At 41.8% G+C, this 18490-nt stretch overlaps 1 protein-coding gene across 9 annotated transcripts in view; it reads left to right on the top strand.

Annotated features, from left to right (window-relative positions):
- The first annotated feature begins 211 nt into the window (after window positions 1-211).
- Window positions 212-18490, top strand: part of AGBL3 (AGBL carboxypeptidase 3) — a 29299-nt gene continuing 11020 nt past the window's right edge. For 3 of the 9 annotated variants that reach the window (XM_076335665.1, XM_076335712.1, XM_076335703.1), the window contains exons 1-11: window positions 212-334; window positions 1614-1674; window positions 2929-3111; window positions 5239-5346; window positions 10299-10437; window positions 10954-11733; window positions 13313-13475; window positions 14582-14708; window positions 15254-15351; window positions 15510-15589; window positions 16723-16789. In XM_076335665.1, the coding sequence (XP_076191780.1) occupies window positions 248-334; window positions 1614-1674; window positions 2929-3111; window positions 5239-5346; window positions 10299-10437; window positions 10954-11733; window positions 13313-13475; window positions 14582-14708; window positions 15254-15351; window positions 15510-15589; window positions 16723-16789 (1893 nt within the window). In that variant the 5' untranslated portion in view covers window positions 212-247. Of the gene's footprint in view, window positions 335-1613; window positions 1675-2928; window positions 3112-5238; window positions 5380-10298; window positions 10438-10953; window positions 11734-13312; window positions 13476-14581; window positions 14709-15253; window positions 15352-15509; window positions 15590-16722; window positions 16790-18083; window positions 18250-18490 lie in introns of those variants that run through there. The other 6 variants (XR_012995153.1, XR_012995152.1, XM_076335685.1 and 3 more) reach the window with 6 other exon arrangements.

Here is an 18490-nt window from a genome sequence, read left to right as displayed (position 1 = left end):
CCCCCTCCCCACGGCCTCGGGCCGGGAGCGCGCTACGCTTCCCCGCCGCCGGAGCCGCGCTCACCCGGCCCAACGGCCGCGGGCGGGGCCGCACCGAACTCTCGCGAGAGTGGGGCGGGGGAGCGAGGGCGGTTGCGGCGCCCTGAGGGGGTCCTTCTCGGGTGCAGCGGGCGTTCGCCGCTGGCGGGGCAGCGGCCCCCTCGGAGGCCGGAGGCCGGGATTACGGCGGTACCGCCGCCTCGCCGGGATGCCCTGTCCCGCCGCCCGGGCCCCTCGGCGGCGGCCAGCGGGACGGGACGGTGAGAGCCTCGCCGTCGGGGAGGAAGGCGGCTCAGTAAGTCCCCTCGGTGCTTGCTCCCCGTCTGAGGTGGTCCCAGATCACGGGGAGATCAGCTGTAATTCATTAGAGGCAATTGCTTTTTATTCTCATAAGAAAATGAGTAAGCAGCCCCTGTAAGCAGTAAGTACTGCTTACAGTAAGCGGTAACAAACCATTTCTACGGGCACCCGAAACGCATCCCGGAGCACGCTTGTCTGTAAACTAAATTTTGGGACCTTGCTGTGTATCGCACTACCCAAATCCCTGTCCTGAGAGCTCATCCCTAGCACTATCCTTGTTATTAAGAGCAGTATGGCTCTTCGTTAGTGAGCAAAATAAAATCCTCTATCTCCTCTACATTATGATTTTATCTGTGCTTTGGTTTGTGACCTATTTTCAGTTCTTGACCTGTAAAAATCAAGCTCCTGAGCAGCTACTGGATAAGCAGATTTTTAGAAGCCCTGTATTATATTTGCAAATGTGGTGAATGTAAATAGGAGCAGTAAATAAAGCTGAGAGTATTTTTACCAGCTGTGAAATGCATTTGATGTTATCAACATTTATTCATATTTCAGGAAGGAACTTCAGATTTTAGTTGAATATGATGTTAATGGAAGGGGACTGGATAGAACATTTATTTCCTAGGTTTTCAATGTTAAGCACAGTGAAGGGGACAAGCACTGTTGTCTCTGCACTGCCTATCCAATGTGCTTCAAATTTAACTCAGGGTAGTTGGTTGCTTTTCATGGCCGACGTGCACTTTGGCTGCAGAGTGATGCTTTATTAATTTTTGCCAAGTGTTATGCCTCAATTCCCCATTATCAAGTTCCTCACCTCCCTGTCCTAGTCCGTATTGCTTTGGGATAATTGTGGCATATATCTGGGCTGCCACCAGAAGGGCTGTCCTAGCTATTGGTTTCCATTGCCTTTCCTGCTTTTACGTCAGTAGGCTTGTTTGATGAGTGGCATCAGAGGGCTAATTAATGCAGCTGAAAACCAAACATTTTTTTCTTGTATCAGTTTTCCACTCTAGCTTTTCACACGACAGTAGGAATACTAGAACTGCACAAGAGAGGCACTGGGGAAGCAAAAGAGGAGAAGTGAAAGTATGTCTCCTTTGAGTGGCAGCCAAGAATAATGACAGAGTACATGACCATGCAGATTTGGCCTAATTTGTAAGGCCATAAAGTAAACCAAAACAGAGGCAGCTCTTCTCTGAAAATAAACAAAAGCAAGCTGTCTTACTGTGGTCTTTCAAATTTATTTTATATGTTAATTTTTTTTTTTTTTTTAGGATGAAGACCCCCCTAACTTATTTGTGACAGAAGACAGTCAACAGTGTGCTGTTCTTACAGGTTAGGACCCTTTCAATTATTCCCCTACATCTTTGTAAGACCACAGGGTGGAAGAATAAGGGGAAGGGGGAAGGTATTAGTGCTCACATAAGTGTCAAGCTCTAAACAAAAACGGAGTTACATCTAGTGACATTTTATGGTTCTTGACCTAGGTAGGTAGTTATCTCAGTCCCATCTTGCAGCATGCCCTTTACTGATCACCAGTTACTGATCTGGCATTATAGTAGCCAGGTACGCATTAGAGTTAGGTATCCACTAAAGTGTAAAAATGGGTTCAGCAGTTTTGGTTTTAATTCATTTACTTTTCACATATGATGTCATCTACGCTCAAAACCAGATCCTTCAGGTGAAGTACTTTTGCTTATTATGTTATATTGTTTGTTGTGAGGAGAAATAGGTCTAGAAACGAGGTCTAAAGCTAATTAGAATTTTTTTCTGGTAAAATAAGTCTTACAGGTGCTGGTATCTGATTCAGACCCAAAGCAAATACAAAAAAATTTCCCATGAAACCAAACTCCTATCTTTTGGCCCTCTCTAAGCAGATAGTAGGAAGGACATGGAATGCTTTGAAAGGGGATCTTTTCATATCTATGACAAAGACAAGTAATTTTCTCAGGGCAGTGTTGTGGTCAGTGCACAGTACCAGCAGTCCCAATCATCCAATTACTAGATTTTTTTCAAAGCCTTTTCTCTGCTTGTCATGTTTTCATTCAAGTGGCTTCTCATAACTTTGAAGAATTCCTTGCTGACAAGCAAAGACCCCCCCCGCATGCTCCAAATGTCTCTGTTGATTTACAAATTTCGTGATAGCATCAGATTACCTCTCCTGTCATGCTAGCCAGTTCTATCTCATTGTTGCATACACTGTGTGATAATGTTTGTTATCTGTATAATATTGCACAGCACAGATTTTGACTCAGACATTGAGATCGTAAGCCCTACCATAACGCACTAGTAATAAAAGCAGTAATAATAAAAGGTGCTAACATTTTCTATAGGAACCCAAATAAGCTATTCCCTGCTGCAGTTGAATACTTGATGTGCTTTGTGGTTTAATGAATTAACTGTTCATTCAACGCTACTTTTAAATTCAGTGTGATTTATAGGATAGAGCATTAAATTTACATTTCAGTGGGATGTAATTTTATTGTGCCATGCTTAGTTATGTTAATTTCGCATAGATAATCTCCGCAGCCTGTTTCCGCTCGGAAGAGCAAGAGAGACTGATGTGAGGGTTCTTTCACTTTCTTACAGATTCCATTTGTGCTCATCTTTTTCCAACGGCAAAACAGATTCTGTTATCATCTGATTTGGAGGCAGTGGTACCCCATCCTCGGGAGCCTCAGAATCTGGATGACTCGTCACCTGCCGGTCAGTTTTCCCTGGTGTACTGGCCACACCAATGTGAAGTCATCAGGGACAGAATTGAGCACATTGGTAAGTAACTGTCTTACGCTTAAAAGCTTGTGTATGGGCAAAGAGGAAGCATACCTTACATATAAATAAAGCCAAGAATTTATTGTTAGTATAAGTGAAAGCTTAAGAGACAAATCATTATTAGTCCAGATCTAATTGCTACAGAAAAAGAAAAAAATAATAATGCGGTTAAATTTGTTATACATATGCTTCACTCACACCCTTTTCCTGGCTTCCCCTTCCACTGCTCCTCTAGGTCCTAAGGTCAGTGGTTTCATTGCAGAGGTTTGCTTCTGGTGGAGGGGAGGAGCTGACAATTTGTTGCAAATTGTCAGCCTCTGGAGTCCTTTGCTGGGAGAAATACAACATTTGTATTGATAATTTCTTCTTCCCCACTCTAGCATCCAAATGACTCTGGGGTCATTTTCATGTGTTGGCTAGCTTACTCTTACACCTTTCTCTTTCTTCATTGGTCTGCAGCTCCATGTTACATCTGAATTTACCATATACAGAGTTCTTTACATGTGTGTCCTGGTTTTGGCAGGGATAGAGTTAATTTCCTTCCTAGTAGCTGGTAGAGCGCTGTGTTTTGGATTTAGGATGAGAACAAAGTTGATAACACACCGATGTTTTAGTTGTTGCTAGGTAATGCTTATACTAGTCAAGGACTTTTTAGTTTTCCATGCTCTACCGACTGAGAAGGCTGCAGGTGCACAAGAAGCTGGGAGGGGGGTGCAGCCAAACTGGCCAAAGAAACATTCCGTACCATGTGACATCATGCTCAGTACATAAACTGGAGAAAGCTGGCCGGGGGAGCCGTGCTCGGGGGCTGGCTGGGCATCGGTCAGCGGGTGATGAGCAGTTGCACTGTGCATCACTTGCTTTGTGTATTATTATTATTATTACTACGTTATTATTATTATTTTATTTTGATTATTAAACTGTTTTTATCTCAACCCACAAGTTTTTCTAACTTGTGCTCTTCCAATTCTCTCCCCCATCCCACTGGGGGGTGGGGGGGAGTGAGCGAGCGGCTGTGTGGTGCTCAGTTGCTGACTGAGGTTAAACCACGACAATGTGTTAGATATTATTTCCTTCTTCTCTTTGTTACCCCTAAAAAAAGTTTTGTCCAGCTCTAGGTCTGCATTTCTACACAGAACAACCCCTTGTTACTGCTGTCTGTATAAGCCTATGGTTGTACTACACAAAGATAAACAAAAATAAAACAAATTAGCCATATATACCTGGTGAATTAGAGAAATTGCTGTCACAGCTTAATTAAGTGAAACAAAGCTTCAGGCAGATAAAAGTTCAGACAGAGCAAACCTGACAAGCCTCAGTCCTGAGGTCTTGCAAATTCAGTACAAATCTTATGTCTTGTTACTAGCAATGTCAGAACTGTATTTCAGGGCTATATGGTTAAATATGAATGTCAGCTAATAACTGCTTTTATGCAGTCTGTACAAAAGTCATACTGCAAACCTATTACAAGACAGTGAAGACTTGAACAGTCCCTGTGCTTTATAGATACAACCAATTGCGATTTGGAAGTAATCAGTAGAAATTGGAAATGCACAGAGGTGGGACTGAGACATCTATGCCCTTATTCTGTTGCCTTTGAAAACAGATCCCAGTGTATTGAATGGAATGGGATAGGACTGCTGTGAGTATTACAGTAAGGAAAGGCCTACTGTCAGAATGAATAGGTGTTCAACAGATCTTTGACATGCCAGGCAGATGTCATGCAAGTTACATGGAGACACTGCATTATAGCCATGCAGCGTCTGTGTGGTCAGCAATCAATGACTTCACTCTGTAGTTGGAGCATCTGTTTTTCTAATGCTGCCAGTGCTGCCTCATGTTCACCGTTGTCATCCTCACTGATGGTAAGCAAGCTGTACAGGGAACAGAGGTAAGTTTGCACAGCAAAAGTTAGACCATGCACAGATTGATACGTATTTTTATTTAGAGTTATAGTGAAGATTTGTTCACAGATCCAAAAAAGAGGTTCAAAAGGGGGCTTCCCTATTCCTTTATGTGCAACTGGTATAAATAGGATGAACCGCTTTGCAATGTGTCCTTCATATTATAAAGACTCTAATACAGTCTTCCTTCTTGTAGTCCTTCTGTGTGTCTCTTCTTCTTCAGATTGGATACCCACGACCCCTGAGCCCTTGTACACTCCAACAGGTTTGGAGATGACGCCGCCATACCAAACTCCTGACAAAGGCACTGTGATTTATCTAGGAGAAGAAGGTGGGAACACCCTGAGAAATCTTGCTGTCAGCTGTAGGTAGATGATGCACCTGCTTTCGTCTCCTTTATGAACCTAATTCAAAGCCTGATGAAATCAATATGATTTTCTATTGTTATTTTATGGCACTAGGGGATAAATTATTTTCCTATAGATAGGGAAGGAAATGAGTTACACAGCTGTCTCATCATCCATAAGTTCTGCTCATACTGTTAATTAGCTCAAGAGTCCAGCTCAGCTCAAGCCATTGTTCTCAGTGAATAACAGTATGAACCAGCCTAAAATGAGTTTGTTGTGAAAACATGAGTGGAGAAAGATAATTTAACAGCCAAAGGAGAAAGTGAAAAAGATGAGAGCCGTGTAACTGCAGGATCAACACTAAAGTCTGTGTTGGGAGAAGATTTTATTACCCTGTTTGCTATAGTGGTTTTGCCAAGACTTAGAAACAAAATCTGTCTGGATTGGATCAGTGCTTGATTACAGGCTTCTAAGTCTGGCAAGGATTAATTGGACAGAATTGAAGGGAGTTAGTTGCCTTATTCCACCGTCACCAGTTGATTATCAGAGTCATTTATTCTTTCTTGTGTTTGCTAAGTTGATCCAGTTGCCTTGGATGAACTTGGAACTCCTGGCAGTTGTTGATTTTGGTCTTGGGCTACTTCTACATAGATAAGAAAGGATGATAATAATTTTGCAATCCTAGGATAACTAGATGTGGCCACAGAATTTTCAAAAGCACAAAACTGAAAGGGAACTGGCATCCTTCTTGAGGTCAGCACAGTTGGTAAAAGCTTGCAATATGCTGAAAAGCACTGTTACTCTTTGACATCATGTTTATTTAGAAATTAGCTACTTCTGCAGTATGGGTGTATTACCTCTCACTAGTTGTCGTGGTTTAACCTCAGCCGGCAACTGAGCACCACGCAGCCGCTCGCTCACTCCCCCCCGGTGGGATGGGGGAGAGAATCGGAAGGGTAAAAGTGAGAAAACTCATGGGTTGAGATAAAGGCAGTTTAATAGGGAAAGCAAAAGCCACACATGCAAGCAAAGCAAAACAAAGAATTCATTCACTACTTCCCATGGGCAGGCAGGTGTTCAGCCATCTCCAGGAAAGCAGGGCTCCATCACGCGTAACGGTTACTTGGGAAGACAAACGCCATCACTCCAAACGTCCCCCCCTTCCTCCTTCTTCCCCCAGCTTTATATACTGAGCATGACGTCACATGGTATGGAATATCCCTTTGGCCAGTTTCGGTCAGCTGTCCTGGCTGTGCCCCCTCCCAGCTTCTTGTGCACCTCCAGCCTTCTCAGGCGGTAGAGCATGGGAAGCTGAAAAGTCCTTGACTAGTGTAAACACTACCTAGCAACAACTAAAACATCGGTGAGTTATCAACATTGTTCTCACCCTAAATCCAAAACACAGCACTGTACCAGCTACTAGGAAGGAAATTAACTCTATCCCTGCTGAAACCAGGACACTAGTAGGTTGCTACATTTGGTGGCCAAGAAAACTGGTAACTGCTGTGTGACTAGGAAGGAACTTCCGTCCTCTGCAACTGGACCTGCTAATTTATTGCAAGGGATAAGATGTGGAGGAACACTCTGAATCTCAGCTCCCCACCTTTTTGAAAACAAGGACAGTGATTTCTGTTATGGTCCTTTAGTTGCTGTTCTTTAAAAATGCAACTTTTCACGTCCTTTATTACTGACTTGAACTTCATGCACAGGCGACTGGAAGTGGTTCTTATTTCAGCCTGTACAACTCTCCAGTAAAGTGTGTTCTTGGTATCGTGGTTCTCAGACTTCGTTAATGAAACTTTCCAACTAAGGAGGTGAAAACTGCTGCCTTTACGTATGCCCAGTTCTCCCTCCTGCTCCTGAGGAATGACATTGTGCAGGCAGTTAGCAATGCCTAAGCTACCAAACATCAAGCTGCAGCAGAATATGAGTGCTTGCTATTGCTGTGAAGACTCTGTACCTAAACATATGGATAGTAATAGTCAGTATTTGTTGACTACAGGGTGAGTTTTTAAGTGACTGTAATTGTACGTTCACTGCCTTGAGTGTGCCACTTTGCCTCCTAGCCTTGGGTTTGGCTGGTAGCAGGACCTGCAGAGAACTTCAGAGCCCTGGAGCCTTTACTTCCCCTTCCCTGCTTGCACCAGGGAGAATAAATAGACTCCTTGTGCAAACTGGGCTGCTGGGCACTGCGGCCAGCTGGGGGACAGGAGCAGCTGGGAGGAGGAGGAGAACTTTGGAGTCCTGTGGAGTTCATCTTCTTGTTCCTGTTCCTGGGACAAAAACCTCCAGCTTGCTAGCTTTGCCATCTAAGTTATATAGAAATAAATACAATTTTTGGAACCCTAAAATCCTCCTTGCAGAGAAGCTCTGTAGAGTAGGACAGGCATCTGCACTTATGCAAATTTATGACCTGAGTGCCACAGACTTTGACTGGCATGTAATGAGCCATCAAATCCTGTGGGAGACAGCAGCGGCACTCCTGATTCCCACTGAATTTGAATTCAGCAGGAGCTGGGAGTTACTGCCTGTCTGGGAACTACCTGCTGCTGAGTTCCTACAGGCCCTCCTAAAATCTGATTTGGGAGAGAAAAACAAAATCCAATGGTGACTCCCGTGCAGAAACATCAAAATACCATGATAAAGATCTCAGATTTTATTTGTGCATTTCATTCTATAGCATTTGACTAATACAGATGTTTCCAGAAACAGTTTTACTGGATTAACTACTGAAATATTTTTCTTCCTTAATGTTAAGGAAGAGCATGAAGACGAAGGGAAGGGTAGAGGAACTGTGAATGGAATTTCAGCTAAATTCAGAAAGTAATTATTCAAGTGGGTATCCCAGCCAGCAAAGCTAACAGCCTTTCTCTAATGAAACCCCCTATGGGTCTGTAGTAACCAATCATGGAGAACAATACACTGAATATGGCACCTTTTGCATATGGCAACAGTGATTCAAGGAATGAAAAAAACGACTTATAGGAATCTTGGCTTTACATGACTTCTCTGAGTAGTACTGTCAGAGCTTTAATAACACTACAGGAGAGAATAAGACAGACTGCTGCAGGATAAATCTCTAGCACAGCCCCAGTCAAGCAAGGGCAGACACAACTCTGATCTGAACAGAGGCTGCTGTGCAGCTCTAACCCTGCTGTATGGTACAGGGTCAGTCCCCCTTATTGGCAGCGTGGTAAGGAGGCAGTTTCTCCTCAGAAGGATCCAAAAGTGTGCTGGTTTTGGCTGGGATAGTTAATTTTCTTCATAGTAGCTAGTATGGGGCTATGTTTTGGATTTGTGCTGAAAACAGTGTTGATAATACAGGGATGCTTTCATTACTGCTGAGCGGTGCTTACACAGAGTCAAGGCCTTTTTCTGCTTCTCACCCCACCCCACCAGCGAGCAGGCTGGGGGTGCATAAGAAGTTGGGAGGGGACACAGCTGGGACAGCTGACCCCAGCTGACCAAAGGGATATTCCATACCATATGACGTCATGCTCAGCATATAAAGCTGGGGGAAGAAGAAGGAAGGGGGAGACATTCGGAGTTACGGTGTTTGTCTTCCCAAGTAGCCATCACGCGTGATGGAGCCCTGCTTTCCTGGAGATGGCTGAACACCTGCCTGCCGATGGGAAGTAGTGAATGAATTCCTTGTTTTGCTTTGCTTGCACATGCAGCTTTTGCTTTAGCTATTAAACTGCCTTTATCTCAACCCATGAGTTTTCTCACTTTTACTCTTCTGATTCTCTCCCCCATCCCACCAGGGAGGGTGAGTGAGCAGCTGTGTGGTGCTTAGTTGCCAACTGGGGTTAAACCACGACAAGCAGTAAGGAGATAGAGCAAGAATACAAGAGAATATTGGCAGTTCAATATTGGCAGTGTGAAACCCACAGTCTCACAGAATAGTTTCAGCCTGGAATACCTGCAGTTTTCACCTGCCCTCATTTTCCATGAGCTGGCCCTAATCCAAGTGTCAGAGCACAGCTCGTGCTGCTGAGGTCGGCCAGAGTCACCAGCACGGCTACACTGACCCTGAAGCAGGATCTCTGGGCTCCCAGCTTTATGCAGAAGAGACGCATCCTCTCTCTCTATTTTGTGGGTACGGTTTGGAGATGACAGGAAGTTTTGATTATCCCAGTTTGCCACACCTTTGCCACCATATTGACACCTATGCAGAGAAAGCAAATAAACGTTAAAAATAGTTCTTGCCTTGGTTCTGTAAAGGGAGGATCCTTGACCGTTAAAATTATGCCAAGGATATTCTGGAACCGAAACAACTTCCCAACCGAAAAAGTAAATTCTTGCTGATGGCAAATCTAGAAGTTCTGGTCTTTAATGAACTATGGTAACGAAGATTGTAGTAAAAAGTTCAGTTATGCCTCTGTGAGCCTCTCGTCTGATGAAAAAGTAGCAGAAGAGAGCAAAAGGAGATATGGGCTCAAACTGCATGCTAAATGTGATGTGAAAACATCATTTGCAACACAGAAGTGATTGCTGCTGGGTCTGGACATCACCTTTTTTTACTTCTAGACTAGAATAATTGAATACAGAGATGTAAAAACAAACTGATGGCAAGAGTTGTCAGCTACATATGATTTCTAAGTAGAGAAGTTGTCCATTTGACTGGTGAAAAGAGCTTTCCACCTAACTCAATTGCTCTGCCTAAGTACAGAGTATGAATTGCCCTTTGCTCGTGCAGAGAGACACAGGCACCTCCAAGACAGAGTCAGATCTTAGGCTGGCTGAAATCCATAAGGTTAAGTGGGAGTGGGCAGCAAAATCTTTGTATAATTTCTTTTACACATACCTAAGATATGCTTTGAAGTTCAGCTCCATGCAGTTGTCTGTTTCTAGAAGGAATTTTCAGAAGGATGCAGGTATTCCCTAAAATGGCTCAGACTGAAATGAAAGACATCTGTTCTGCTCCTTCCCCTAGCTAAGAAAAACTCCCACTTTATGTATTCCCAAGTGAGAGGTCTCTGCCCCCTGAAGCAGATCCTCCATCAGAAAGGGGACAACACACTGATCTTTGAAGCACGATTTGAGAGTGGGAATTTGCAGAAGGTGGTCAAAGTGTAAGTTTCTAATCTTTTTTTCTTTTATTAAGATGGAGTTATTATCAGAGTTGTTACTATCAGCAGCCTGCTATCAGTTTCTGAGCAGGATGTGTTACTCTGGGTTTGTAACTTGTTTTACATTTGAGTAAGCTTCAAAAGTAGTTTCAGGTAGCCTTCACATGAAATGGTCTGATAGCCATTCCATAGCACTGAACGTTTTCTGTAAGTGATAATCACCCACACAAACTGAACACCTTTTCTTAAGCACCTCCTTTGAAAGCATAGTGTGGAGAACGTTTTTAGAAGTCCTAGTTACTATTAAAAGTCCCAATGAAGACAGCAGTTGCATTATTGACACACTCAGTGTGATTAGGCATCTTTTCCTGGCAGCTGCATAGACTTTGACAGTGTAAATGGGATTTGCACCTGATTCACTGTGGGATGCTTTTTCATGGCAGTCCGCATTATTTGACCCTGCATCATATTACATTGCTAACCAGCATCACAACTGTTTGTCTTCTTTCTGCCTACCAGCAATGAATTTGAGTACCAGCTGACCCTGCGCACCGACCTCTACACAAGCAGACACACGCAGTGGTACTACTTCCAAGTAAGCAATACACAGGCAGGGATGCCGTATCGCTTCACTATTGTCAACTTTACCAAGCGTAACAGCTTATATAAACGTGGCTTGAGGCCACTGTTGTACTCAGAAGCCAATGCTAAGAAACACAAGGTTGGCTGGCAAAGGACTGGAAATGAAATCAAATATTACAAAAACAACGCAGGCCAAGGTGGACGTCAGTATTTCTCACTCACTTGGACATTCCAGTTCCCTCATGACCAAGACACCTGCTACTTTGCCCACTGCTATCCTTACACCTACTCCAACTTGCAAGAGTACCTGGTGGCCATCTCTAAAGACCCAGTGAAGTCCAGATTCTGCAAGATTCACATCTTGTGCCATTCACTGGCAGGAAACATAGTGTATGTTTTAACTATCACCAACCCCCCCAAAAGTGGCAAGGGCACCGAGAGGAAGGCTGTGATACTAACCGCGAGGGTGCATCCAGGAGAAACTAACAGTTCCTGGATAATGAAGGGCTTTCTGGATTACATTCTTGGCGATTCAGGCAAAGCTCAACTCCTGCGGGACAATTTTGTCTTCAAAGTGGTACCCATGTTGAATCCAGATGGTGTGATTGTGGGAAATCACCGCTGTTCTTTAACAGGTCAGGACTTGAACCGCAAATACAGATCTAACATGAAGAAATGTTATCCTTCCATCTGGTATACCCGAAACATGATCAAAAGGTAACCTCATTTTCCCTTTAGAATAGATGATTTTCCTTTCCACTGTCTCTTTGTTAGTGTGACTTCTCTGTCCCTTGTTGTTCTGTTATTGTTTACATCTTTGCCCTGTACCCAAGCCTTTCTGACTGTTTTGTTTACGTTCAGTTGCATTTCAGAGTGGGTTGTTTTTTTCTTCACTATTGTGCAGGTTTTCCTTTAATATCCTTTCTTCATTCCTGGTAATAAGTTATATCTCCAAAGTAAAAGAGTTTTCATCAAAATATTTTCAGCGTATTTCTCCCCACTATCCTCTGCCAAAATCTACTTATCAAATTGCTTATTTCTCTCATTTTCTTCTTTTCTGGCATACAAGCACGTCCCAGAATGAAGTTAGGTTCAGAATAGATCCCAGATGTCCATTTGGCAGCAAAGATTGCCAAGTTTGCTGTATGTTTTGCTACAAATACGTTTGATTTCTTATGCAGACTTCCAGTCACAGAGACATTGATACTCTGGATATAAAACTAAACCTTCAGGTATTAAAATAAACCTTTAGCTAGTAAACTAAATCCCTCTGGTTTAACTTCTGTAACAAATTAATACAAACAAGACTCTTGTGCAAAAAGCCAGTGTCAGAATTAGTATATTTAACGTTTTTCATCTAGTTACAGCCTGTTTTAAATAAGATCTGTGTTCTTTCAAATGAACGTTTCGGCATGTAGATCCCTTGCTTACAGGGGATGAGCACTGTGCCTCTCCTTCTTTTCCATGAGAATTCCTCTCTCTGTCTTACTGTATGGAGTCAGCCTGCACTTGTGAGTGCCCTGTAATTAATATTAATTATGTCTGCTGAAGTGCTACTGACCTTCAGCCTTATATTCAGCTATCGTCAGCTGAGACAGATATGTTTATTACTGCTTCCTTCTTAGTTCCACTGTGGATTTCCAACTCCTGCCCAGAGTAAAGCCCCAGGTGACAAGCTGTGGTACCATCAGATCTTCCCTGTAGAGCTCTGCTTCGACACAAATTGGGCGTTGGGGTTGTGGGTTGCTAAATCCCAATGTGTCTACCTGCAAATTTTCTTTAAAAAGTTAGTTAAGCAATAATACATTGCAGAATCTTGACACATCATAAAAATTGATGTCTGCAGTTTGATAAAGGAAAGAGTATTCACTGCCATTTATGCTTCAGTCTCATAATTGTACAGCATGTATTATTCAACACGTACAATAGTGAAAGCACAGCAGATAAGAATAGCGGGTTTCAGCTGTACAACGTGCTCATGTACACATCTACAGAGCTGGATGTATATAACTGAGCCTGAGAGAACAAACACATGGACAAAGGCTGATGATGCATACGCTCATACCTTATTTCTGTGCAGTGACAAGTGTTTTATTCTGGAGGGAACGGAGCAGTTTGGCTCTAATCTAGCACACTAAAGGTTTAACTTAGAGCTCAGAGTATGAAACTTGTATTGATTTCTTGCTCTTTAGGTTATACATGAGCTTCAGTGTAACGTATTAGCTCAGACTTATTTCTGAGGTGGAGGAAAAAAAAACACTTCTAATAAAGTATTCTATGTCATCCCGTATTACAGAGTGATGGGGGAACGTGATGTTTTTCTGTATTGTGACATCCACGGTCACAATAGGAAACAAAATGTCTTCGTGTATGGTTGTGAGAGAAAACAGCAAGCAAAAGCACCATATGTGCATCCACATGTCTTCCCACTCATGCTGAGCAAGAGCTGCCCAGATAAGGTAAGCAAATGTCTGGCTAGAAACTCACACCTAAAAATTCAAGCACCATCTGGGATCCCTAATTTTTTGTTAAGGTATGACATTTACTAAAAGACCGCACTTCACCCAGTAAAATAATCTTTAATTGGCTAAAACTAGAAATGGTAGGAATATGAAATTTTAACTCCTTTGAAATTCCAGCACTCTAAAATGTATCATGGTGAATTGGGACATAAAGTTAGCATTTTTTAAAGATTTTTTTAAAAGAAAGAAAAAAAACAGAGTCTCAAAGTAACATTGTTTTAATAATGTCAAAAACTAACATTAAATATTGTATACTCATATATTAAATGCAGCTTTAAAATATATTGGAGAATTAAAATCAAACAAGTAAGCAAATAAGAAACTAAAGAAGAAAAATGTTTCTCCAGATTGAATCCTTTTGAAAACTTCTGTTGAAAATTGTGTCAAAATCGCCATATTTGTGTAAGATATTTCAATTAGGAGAAAAAAAAAAGTTTAGTAGGAAATGATGGCTTTTAAAATTTGTCATTTTCCAGCAAAATCTGACTGCATTAAGCTTCTTTTGAATCAGAAAGGTTGCAAAGGCTCAGGAATAAAACAACACACAAACTAACCTACTAGATGTCATTGCATACTTGCAGCTAATTCTGTTTTCCTCAGATATCAGTCATGAGGTGGTTGTGAGTTCCAGATTGGTTGCGTCAAACTGTTGGTCTATTAACTCATGAGAGAAGAGCTATTCCAACTTTTTAGTAAATACGCATGTTGGTATATAACAGGATTTGTGGTAACTCAGCTGGTCAGCTGTCTATATAGGATCATTTAGAAACAGTAAGTACAGCCATATAAAAAATTATTTGCAGATGTCTCAGAAATCCTTAAAATATAATAAACTTTTAATCAAAGGGCTGTTGTTTCACCTACATCTCCATTATACCAGTAATAACAGTATGCTCTGAGCTATGTTGTGCAATATTCAAGTAGAGTGCAAACTGAAAATTGTTTACCTGGTAGATAAGATTTAAAAAAACTTGCAGGGTTAAAATGAAATTATTGTATCTTCCTATTTACTTCAAAGGCTAATCCTCTACCTGTCTTTTAAGTTCTCATTCCCAGACTGCCGTTTCAGAGTACGAAAGAGCAAAGAAGGCACAGGTCGAGTGGTAATGTGGAAGATGGGCATCAACAACAGCTACACTTTGGAAGCCTCTATCTGTGGCTCTAAGTTGGGTGAGACAATTCCCTGTAGCTATTTAGTAGGAATCATCAAACAAGACCTTTACTTTTTGTTTTTCATGGAAAATGGTAGCTTGAGCTACCATCCATTTGTCAGTGTTCTGTCTTATTGGGTAGAAATGAATAATGATTTAAGATAAGAGTTGAAAAAACACTAAAACTAGGCATTCACCTAGCAACCTTTCAGGCCACCGCTAGCTTTATTGCATATGTATCATGAAACAACAACACTAGTGGATGGCGAATCAAAAGCAGTAACTAAAGCCAGTTGTATTTTTAGGAAATTTTGTAATAGGGAATCAGTTAACTATGCATTATAGTTAACCCCCTCTGAGTGGATAGATTTGTTCATATAGGCAGAATAATGATCTGTAATATCATCTGTATAAAACTCCGGCAGTCATAGACCTGTCTAGCATCTGTTAGTGAAAGATGATGTGAGTTTGCCGTCAGCCACCATCCTGAAATATCACAGATACCTAGCAGTCAGCAGGATGACTGACATTTTCATTTCTGTCTTGCTCTTATTGACACTGCAGGCTGCAGACAAAGCACCCATTTCGATATGAAAGACTTGGAGTCAATAGGACAGCATTTCTGTGATGCTCTCTTGAACTACTGTGTTCATAACAAGTTGGTAAGAGAAGTCCCCCCTAGGCCTTTTCTCCTGCCTCAGTTCATCCTACTTTGACAAAACTTAATACTCTATAGTGTTATAGCAATAATAAATTTGATAATGGCTTTCTTTAAGCAGTAAACTAAATTTGTGGTGTTTCTTATTATCTGTGCCTGAAGGAACACAAGAAAGTAGTGAAACAGCAAGCCAGGGTGAACTCCAAGGTCCTGAATTCTGATGTGTTAGACTGGGATTCCAGGTAACTTAGAACCATTCAGATATGCCACAATTTATTATATGTTCTCTGCACCTCTTAAAGAGTGCCAGAGTAAATGTTAGAAATGTTACTAAAATTAGACTTTTAATAGCCACACTCCTTAATTTAACACTCCTTAAAAGATTGCATACAAATCTTATATCCAAACCAAGCCAGTTCATTGGAAGTAGAGCTCTGTATCTACCCCAGGTGGCCCTCCTGAGGAGAAATGAAACTGCATTGGTATAGAGCTTGGCCTATTGCATCGCTTAAATCAATATGCTTTTTTTCAGCCTTACATTTTGCAGAGCAATCTTGGCATAATATAAGGTATATTGTTTTGGTTTTGTGTAAACCTAATTTTATTAACCATGGAAGATGCTAGTCTGATTCTATTTAACCAAAGGGGTTAAGTTCAGGGCAATTGATAGCAGTGCAAGAATCTGTACGCTGACCAGACGATACACCTATTAAACATGATCAGCTCCTCCTGTGCCAGTGCAGACTGTGAGTGACTGCAAGATCAGTTGTGCAGGTGGTTTGTGAGAGGTGGGCACTTATGTGTGAACAGCTGTGGCCCTATGGTCATTTATTAGGGAATAAAACTTTTGTACATTTCTTTTTTGGGGAAAAATTAATAGGTTGGATCTATCTCATCAAGCTTTAGGTGCCCAGAGTATAGAAGTCAAGAGCTGAGCTTCACAACTGGTGCTGAACTGCAAGGAAATAAAAAGAGACACAAGATCTTAATGTATCATCGGAGAACTAGGAGAAGGCTCGCTGGGAACAAAGAGGATGATGTTCTGTGAGAGGATTTAGGAGAGGAGAGGGAAGATGTGTGAGGCAGAACTAAAAGAAATCTAGGTAGAAGCAGGAGATACCATCTGGATAGATCATATCTCTTTCAATAACCAAGCTTTCTCTAAGATGGTGATGCCCACTTTTTGCAGGTTAGCTGTAGGTCTGTAAAATTAAACTGTGGATCTGGAAGACTGGCATGTTGGAAAACACATTTACATCTCTACAGCTAGGGTTACTACAGAAAACACCTGCTAATGGTTGGAATGAATGCTGCAAAATACCGTTTGCAATCACCAAATTTGGAAATTAAACAAAACAATGCTTGTCTTTCACAGCAGCCAAACTTCTGACAGCGCAGACTCCTGTGATCTTGTTGCACACCAGCTAAAACTAGGTACTAAGGTATGCTATGACTTTTTCTTGTCTGTTTACATCTCTGTCCTGAATGCCACTGGGAAAGAATCACTAGAGTTTAACAGGCTCTATTTTGAAGAGCCTTAGGATTAAGTCAGTCAGAATAGTAGTTAAGAAATCAATACCGTGAGATACTGTCCAAATGAACAGTGCAGAGCAATAGTATTCATTTTCCCTATAGCTTAACTCAGATTGTCCAGAAGGTGGTGTTTTTGTTCCAAAAGAAGGTGGCTTTCTACCTGTCAGGTTCTGCAGTACAGCTGAGTAAGCAGACATAGGGTCAGGGTGAGAAGGAGGAGGGCACCAGCTTTAAGCACAAGAAGTATTGTGCCCATGTATACTGGTGTCAGCCATACTTTCAGATACCCAGTTCAGAGTGTTCAGGAGTTGTGTTCTCTTCTCAGGCATGCAGGCAAGTCATCATACTGGTGCTAAGTGCTGTCAGCATCAGACTACCCCATTGCCTACTTCTAATCTCGGAGGCAAACGTAGCCCCAGATTTAACAAAGTGCTTTCACTGGAGGGCAATGAGACATTTTATTTTCCTGAAACCTGTATTTCCTTGTTTTGCTGAAAAGAACGGGTTGAAACATGTTTTTTTGTCCTTGTTTACTTGGTGTTTAGTTCTTTGGTGCCTGTGATTACCATAGTATTACTCAAGATGTTTCCTGTAGATAAGCAAAACAAACTTTTTTGAGCGTATTACTTTTGGAAAGCTTGTGGCTGAATTTAATCCAACAATAATAGTTCCTGTAAATTGTTGCTTCCTGTTTGTGACATAAATACAGTAAATAAACAACAGTAAAAGGGGAAACTAGTGCCAAGACTGTGTGCTAAGGGTGTGTAAAACTGAAGTGACCCCTGTAACACTTTGCAAAACATGCAGATAGGCATTTCAGATGACTGGGCTGGTTGACAAATTGCATGATTTGGAGTTTTAGATCTAGTTTCAGAGATGATAGTTTGAAACATGATGTAGTCAGATAAGCTCTGTTGAGTGTACTTGTGGTGAGGGAAGCTGCCATGGATCCCTTTATGTGCTCTGCCTCTCTCTGGAGGCATTTGTCCCTGGAGGAGTTATATGAAGAACACATGTTTGTGCAAAGTCCAACAGTTCCACTTAGTCCCGCTGTCATCCAAAGTTTAAGCAAAGCTACAGGGTTTTGTACTTAAGGAAGGTGAAGTCCAGACAGACTTTCCACTCACTCAGCCCACCTGGGGGGTAGTAATTTCTGTTGGAAGGGCTGTGAGGGTGATGTTGACTTTTAATGTTTATCCACAGCTTGAAATTTCTTCCCCTATTCTGTTCAGTGCTGAAGAACCAAACACGAATTTCCACCGCTGATGCCATGGTATTTCCAGGACTACATTAGTTACAGAAGGTCAACCGTAGTGGGTTGGATGAAAAGTCTGTTTTGCACGGTACAAGGACTGGTAGCAGAGTGAAAGTACGCAGAGGAGGGATGAGTTTTGAGATATTTTTTCCTTAATGTACCCTCTGTCATGGTTGTTTTTATAATGCTACCTTTGGGATTGAGTTTATTCATATGTGAATGATAAGTCCACATGGGCACATTTCCCGGTGCTGGATTTAAAAAAAAATTATTCATGAAAACTTTAGAATGAAAATGGTAAATGGACTCTAAAATTAGTAGTATTTTCTGGTTAACAGCAAGTATTCTGGGCCTT

This window comes from Aptenodytes patagonicus, chromosome 1 (genome assembly GCF_965638725.1).
Source record: "Aptenodytes patagonicus chromosome 1, bAptPat1.pri.cur, whole genome shotgun sequence".
In the NCBI taxonomy this organism is placed as follows: Eukaryota; Metazoa; Chordata; class Aves; order Sphenisciformes; family Spheniscidae; genus Aptenodytes; species Aptenodytes patagonicus.
The sequence above is the reverse complement of the archived record's forward strand: the minus strand, read 5'-3'. Positions and strand labels throughout refer to the sequence as shown.